Below are 7,500 nucleotides of genomic sequence, written 5' to 3' on the forward strand. Positions count from 1 at the left end.
TGAGACAACGGAGATCGCAAATGCAAAATTCAAACTGTTCTTAGACCAGTCCTCCGCCTTACAGGTTCCAATGTAACTAATAAAACACTCATATGAACTAACTCCAAATAACGGCAAACAGGCCCACACGGCCGAGTAACTCCACAAGATCAAGCATAGTATAAGAGCTCTTGACTTTGTCATCTCCAGTGGATATCGGAGTGGCCTAGCTATTGCCATATAACGGTCAATAGATAACATCATGAGATGCATTATGGACGAAATACAGAATAGAAAGTTGCCAAATCCATTGAACTTGCCCCAAATGTTCCCGCACCTCCACGAGCCAGTGTTCACAGTGTCCAATGCACAAGGCATGACTAAAATGGCAACCAGAAGATCCGCAATGGATAGAGACACAAGGAAGTAGGAGTTGACTATATTTTTTAACACGCTAGAACAACTTTGAACAGCGATGACTGCGATGTTTCCAATGATGGTTAGTACGAGAATTGTGGTCATAACAACCATGGTGAAAATTTTCCAGCCCAGGGAAATATCTACAAGCTTAACGTCGTCCGTGATCCGAGAAGTTCCCTGCGTCGACGAAGCGGTTGTGTTCATGGCCTTGTATTTAAGAAGGAAAATCTGGTGTGATAAAAGAAATTAGTGCAAATTAATTGAATGATATTTGTCTTAAGTAATTACGTCAGTAAGCATAAGGCGGATTTCAATCGTGATTCGTTTCAGTTCAATTAACTACCCTTGAGGATTTCTGGGAAAATCTTACCACATTTGCAATGGTAAAAACCGCATGATCTCACTCTGTCACCGGAAAAGTGAGATCTCACTTCTCCCGCCCGTTGGAGATCTGGTTCTTAGCTTACGCGCGGATTTTCCGCTGCTTTGCGTTATTATTGGCTAAGGCGTTTGTTGCAATTGGCCAATCAGCAATACTTTGGTTTTGAATGTCGGCGCTCAATTAAACCCTCTCAAATTTTTTGAGGACTAAATTTAACCTTCACCACGCACGGCTTTAATTATTCCCCATGTAATTAAAATTTGCAGTAATGTCCGTCTTTCAGAGGCTGTACTGTCGCACTTTGTAATAATCGTCGCACTTTGTAATACCTGTCGCACTTTTTTAATAGAATTGTCACACGTAATCCCTGTCGCACTTTGTAATAACACTTGTCGCACTTTGTAATAAAAAAGCTGTCGCACTTTGTAATAAAAGTAAAGGAACTTTATTTAAGTGTCTAGTCGATTTAGCGCTGGAGCACTAATTGGGGACACTGTAAAGTGAAATTAACAATGAAAGCAAATCAAATTGTAATAACAGACCATCGCACTTTGTAATAAAAAAAGCTGTCGCACTTTGTAATAACACAGAATAATATAACATGCGCTTAATTTCCAACAACTAAGAAAGGTGTGATTGTCACAATGACGTAATTTAATGAGTGTAGGTATTGGCAAAATCCAGTTCCATTATTTTTCCTTCGAAGTGAAAAAGGTGCCTGACAAAATCAAGAAGTTGGAAACAATCCGCCATTTGGGCCAACCTCTTTCCACCAACTGGAGATGCAAAGGAAGTAATCGGTTCTTTAGCGTCTGACTGGCATCGACCGACACCTGTTATCTCTATTTTATCCTACCCAGGGGAGATGTGAACATGTCACCTCGGCACTCAACGACGGTTTCCCCCTAAATACATATTGAAAACACCTTTTAGACTATCACTTTTAGATTTCTAGAAATGGATTCTAAGCTAGCGTAGCTTATAAGATTTTTTATCTGTTCCGGCGGTCATCCTAGGAGAAGTTATGTTTTTTTAGAAATTACAAGGGCTTCAGTTTCATTTTACCAAGATTTTAGAACTAATTTGACGTATTACGAAAGTGTTAAATTTATTAATTCCTCTCTTCTTTCAATCCGAAAATTTTAAGTTTCCTTCTTTCTTCTACGAAAAATAGCCCAGCCTGGGGAGTGAAATGCCGAAAAGCTAGACTTAAGAAAAACGTTGAAGATTGATTCGATACGCTTCGACCCACTACTTGTACACATGACATTCATCAGTCAAAGCCTAGTCGTATAGGTGTTGTCCAGTTTGGTGTTAATTTTCACGCCCAAAAGTCTGGTTGGTACCCTACAATTTTAAAGGCTGATACAATTACATAATTGTACTGTCAAGATGGCCTTTAAATGTATCGCATTCTTTATAAGTTGCTTTTTGTTAAAATACTGTATTTGTGGCGAAAAGGCGAAAGGAAAATATCTTCATCCTTTCAGTGAAGAGGCTTACAAGACTCTCTTGCTGCTGGTACAAGGAAAATTTAACGTGCTCGTAGCAGAACGTACACGCGAACAAAAGAATGCCGTCGTGCGTTATTGGCGAAATCGTGATCGCTTTCATCCTGGGCATCAAACAACCCCAACCCTTTACTTTGATGACAAAAAGGTGGTAAAGAAGTCAGCAATATCGGGTCTTGTCTCAAAAACGTTTGACGACGCAAAGTCTGGTGGATGCAAAAAGCTGCGAAATCGAGCTGCTGCTGGTTTTGTGGGTCTGAGCGAGAGAAATATACTAAGAGAGACAAACAGCCAAATACAGTCTCGCATTCATAACGTCAAGTTTACCAATAAAGCTAAGCCAAGACCAGTTACCGCAAAATCCGTTCAAGCTCAGCATCAAGTTGATCTCATGGACTTAAGCAAAGATGCCGTTGAACACGACGGGCGAGTGTAAAGATATGTTTTGCGCATAATGGATGTATTACAACGTTAATACTCGTTTTCAAGATACAACCCAAAGGCTGGCTTTGAAGGTTCTGCCGCGTATTTATTTCTCTAGTCTCGGTGTACCGGGAAAAGTCTAAAAATGTTTGGGCCTTCAAGCGGTGTTGTGCTTGAATTAAGGCGAATAATTTCAAATAAAAAGTAGGCGAATGCTTGGCTCATCCTGCGTTATATAGGTCTTGGATGGTTCCTCATCATGGACATATATTGGCGAAACAATTAAGTAGGATACTAACCAACATAGAAGATGGAAATTGTACATAAATGTCTGAGACTCATATGTTTTGTTAGTATCATTGTACTGTAATAATATTAATTGCTTTTCGTGTTCGCATTTTCTTTAAGTTTTGTTATGTTACCTGGGCCATACTTTGTGATGTCGCATTTTCTCATTATTATGAATGATGCTGTTTCATGTAGGTTCCAGCGTATTCGAAATTTCCACAACATTCATTACGGTAGTGGTCATCGTGGCACAATGACGTGATATGCAATGTTTTAAAGAACTTCTTAATGCGAAAATAATAGTGACAATAATGATGATGATGACAATGATTGTGGCACCGGGTTGTGCTCTGAGTTTGTGATTTTCATTTGGTTTTATCAGAAACTCATAAGGGTTGAAATGTGTAACGCGCGTTGACAGCTTCCGAAGATTCAGTGATAATTACCATATTTGGAAACCCCTCGCTCCAATTATGTTCGCGCGAGAACATTGGTGGTATTGCGTCACGGTGTTCTTGCGAACTGATTGGTTGAATGTTTCTCTCTTGTTACACGTTACACGTTTCAACCCTTATGGGTTTCTGGTTTTATGTATAGCTTATTCATGGTAATAAATACAAAGCAAGTAATATCTCTGTATACACAATGTCTCAAGTAATACCTCGCAGGTAAGGAAATCATAGGTTTTCTAGTTGCCTGTGCTAGCAGTAAAATTTTAAAAATATTTTGCTTATACGATCACGTTTCGCCTGAAGGACGCCTTTAATTACTTTTACTAACAATTAATTAAATGAAATTCCAATACAAACTCCCATTTTAAACGACTCTCCCTGTCATAGGCGTAGACACTTTGTCTCTATCGAGGTCGTCCGCATATAAAGAGTTGTACTTCCCTAGAAAGATCTTGAAGCCAGACGTTGATGTGAATACTTATTATTATTATTGCCGTTATTGTTGTTGTCGATGATGACACTTATTACTGGGTTTACTTGTCCTCCGAACATCTATTTCATGTTTATTACAAAGTGTGACAAGTGTTATTACAAAGTGCGACAGCTTTTTGATTACAAAGTGCGACCAATGTTATTACAAAGTGCGACAGGTATTACAAAGTGAGACAATTTTATTACAAAGTGCGACAGTACAGGGGCACCTTGTCATGTTATTGTATTATCCATCATAATTCTTTTGTGAGGAAGATAGATATGGCCCATTATTATTCAACTGCAGTCGGTAGTACAAATACCTCACGTTATTTGTATTCCAGAAGAGCAGTTTTTTACAAACGTATTATTCGCCGATCAAGTCGAAGCTTCAACATCCCCGCCACTTCCCCCCCCCCCCCCCCACACCCTCCATCATTCTCGGGCAAACCTCGGGCATTTAACTGTTTTTCTGTGCCCGGAGGTGGGGAATTTGACCTTTGCCTAGGTGGGGTGGGGAAACTTGAACCTGAAGTGTCAGGTTTCAAATGATTTTTTTTTCGGGCGCCAAAGTCACTAACAGCTTTAAACACGTGTTTGCACGGGATGGAAGAGTGAAGGGAGAAAAAAGCATTTGTGAGCGACTGGCTTTCAAAAAAAGGTCTTCAAAGGAATTTTGGCTGCGTAATCGTCTTTGTCATACTATACATATACAACCTAGTACGTTTTCTCACCCCTATTTCATTGTTAAAGCTGTGCGTTTCTGTTAGAGGTAATCAACGGACACTGAACAATTTTTAAAAATACATGCAGTCATGAAATCGTAAACGACTGGAGGAGAAATGGCCGGCCTCCCATGTCAAATGAAAATCCCGTTGCTTCGGGCATCAGAAATCTTTTAGTTGACTACTGTCGCTAAAATTACTTACTATGAACTTTTTTGTGTTTTCGGCTGGATCGATTTATGCAATAATCCGTGAAAAACCTTGACCATCAGGAACGCCTATAAAAGAAACTGACAAGAGATGTGACAGATGTGGAGAGTCAAACTAAAATATCATTGACGTCACTTGTAGTAATATTCCAACCAGAGCATTATTGGCTGCTGACACAAATTAATTAATCCTTTGTTGCAATGGTTGGATTATTTAAAAAAAAAGAACTTTGTAAAAGGAAAAATCTTCCCTTTTTCCGTAATGTTCTCCACGTACAATTTAGCGGTTGAAGGAAATTTGCTGACGTCATTCTTTCATTAACATACGAGTTTGCTCACAATTTTACTTGAAAAAAAGATAAAAGAACTTTCTAACCCTTGCTAAATCTCCATTTTTATTGCTTTTAGCTTTATGAACCAGTTCATTTCCAATCTAAAACTGATGACTTCTTGGATGGCAAAGACGCCAATGATCCCATACATTCGCAGCAAAATTTCGTATTTTCAAAGCATCATTGCAAAGAGATTATCTGGAATATATCGTATTCAAATTTTCAGAGATAGCTCGTTATGCAATTCACTTTCAATATTTGGTACTTTATTCTTGGCTTGCTGATTAGAAAACGATAACCTTGGGCTATTGTCAGTCCCATGACTTCTGCGTATGCTGTTATCAAGTTACAGTAATATTTTCGAATTTTTTTTAATCATTATTATATATAAACCCTCCACATTATAGCGCAATATTGTAATATGACCTTGGTTTCAGACTACATCCAGGCCACTTGCTATTATGAAAACACGATCGTCCCTTGTTTCACTTAAAGAAAAATGCTTATTTTCCTATATGGCCGTTTCCGGTCCATCCTGAGCTCTTAATTTTGACAACCATGCGATACACTTCTTAAAGGTATAGTCCTTGGGCTGATAAACAGGCGGTTCTTTGTGGATATTCATAAGTTTTTTCATCGCAATTTCCCTCACTGAGAACAATAAAGAGTACTAGTTTGGCTCCAAAGTATGCTTAAATTGGCATCAGGATCCTTTCCATGCAAAATGTAAGTATTTTTGCTTTTTAACCATCTCATAAAATCACTTCTTATTAGACGTTATTTGGTTTCCTCAATTCTTACTTGTTAGTAACTTACCAAGGTCAGTGATAACAAATTCCGTGATACTCGTAGAACGACATGCAAATTTCCTCCCTACTTAGCTCTCGAAAAGCACCTGTTATGAGATGCCAAAAGCAAAACAATTTACGTCTTGAGAGTTCAGAGAAGAGGCTGAAATGCACATTTCAGGACGCCAGGGAAGGGTTTTTGTTAGCCGCTTTAGTTTGGTGTTATTGAGCTATTGCCGGTGTTTTCATTTTTTTGGACGACACGTCAAAGCTACACCATGATTTTACACCATGATTCTCTTTGACCTTTCACAGAGAGTCAGGGTTGATAAGGATTTAGTACGGCAGCCACTAGCTAGCTGTGTCGACGTCCGGAAATGGGGTAGATAGCTCTTCATTTTCATGGCAAGAGATAATTCTTTTTCTCGGACATAAGAAGCAAATTCACATTTCATAAAACAAAAAAGGCTTCAATCACGCTTCACATTAATTAATAAAATCACGATTCACGATGCAAGAAAAAAGAAATTGACGTTTCACGAGAAATAAAAGGGTCCGATCACGGCTCACGAAAATACCCTATACCTCCCTCCATCAGTCTCAAGACCCTAGTACTCCACTCAGTCATTTATCAAAGATACCGGGTTTTCGGGATCTAGGATTTGGCCTTTTTGGAGCCCGGAAGACGGGATTCTAAACAAATATGGGAGCGGGATTCGGGATTGCATTTATGCACGGGGCGCGGGATTTAACGTTATTACGGAGCGGAATCCGGGAAATCGTTACTTTGAAGCTCCTAGATCAATGATTTCTGACGGCGAGAAATTTAAAACAAACTCGACTTTCGCCTTCGGCAACGACGGAAACGACCGGAAATTTAAGCTGAGTATTCTCCACCACGCTGACATGTGCCTTTTGTGATCCCTATGGCGTGCTCTTTGTCTTGAACTTTGGCCGTTATAAGGTCAGTTACACAAAGGCCTCATGATCTTTGTTACTTGAAACCACATCACGTCTTTTTACAAAAAGGGTCTTGCTTTATTTAATATGCTGTAACGCATAGGCCAAAAGGCCTCTTATATATTACAAAAACGTATCAAGAAAAGCGGCTCAAATTCGTGAACAATAGGTATTGTTATAGTTGATCGTTTTTGACCGTGTATGGTCAAAAACGATTTAGGCTAAAACAAAGACTTTAAACACGCGAGGGAAATTCAAAATTGCCGATTACTATTCACGTGGGAGACTTGAATCTTCGGCGAGACCGAATTATGAGCAATTTGCACCCTGGGGGAGGGACAGAGTTATAATTGAGACGACGAAACCAACAACGCTGGGGTGAGGGGTGAGAGAAAGTTTTGTTTGCGAAGCATACTCCGACCGAGTTGATCGAATATCAACGCAGAAAGGCAATAAAATCACTGCTTCAACAATCGCACTAGTTTAGTTCTCATGGCTTTTAATGCGCTTCGTTCTGCGCGAGCAAAAGTTTTGCAAAGCATTTTAATAATCAACTTCTT

At 39.3% G+C, this 7,500-nt stretch overlaps 2 protein-coding genes across 2 annotated transcripts in view; both read right to left on the reverse strand.

The window, feature by feature from the left end:
- LOC137979145 (beta-2 adrenergic receptor-like) overlaps positions 1-3,547 on the reverse strand; it is a 22,253-nt gene extending 18,706 nt beyond the window's left edge. Inside the window, exon 1 of the mRNA XM_068826342.1 lies at positions 3,138-3,547. Within this exon, the coding sequence (XP_068682443.1) occupies positions 3,138-3,146 (9 nt within the window). The 5' untranslated portion in view covers positions 3,147-3,547. The remainder of the gene's footprint in view (positions 1-3,137) is intronic.
- LOC137979144 (histamine H2 receptor-like) overlaps positions 1-5,050 on the reverse strand; it is a 5,795-nt gene extending 745 nt beyond the window's left edge. The window contains exons 1-2 of the mRNA XM_068826340.1: positions 4,856-5,050; positions 1-627 (exon numbers count right to left, since the gene is read on the reverse strand). The exon at positions 1-627 is cut by the window's left edge and continues 745 nt beyond it. Of these exons, the coding sequence (XP_068682441.1) occupies positions 1-603 (603 nt within the window). The 5' untranslated portion in view covers positions 604-627; positions 4,856-5,050. The remainder of the gene's footprint in view (positions 628-4,855) is intronic.
- Between the last annotated feature and the right edge of the window lie 2,450 nt (positions 5,051-7,500).

Source organism: Montipora foliosa, chromosome 12 (genome assembly GCF_036669935.1).
Source record: "Montipora foliosa isolate CH-2021 chromosome 12, ASM3666993v2, whole genome shotgun sequence".
NCBI classification, from domain to species: Eukaryota; Metazoa; Cnidaria; class Anthozoa; order Scleractinia; family Acroporidae; genus Montipora; species Montipora foliosa.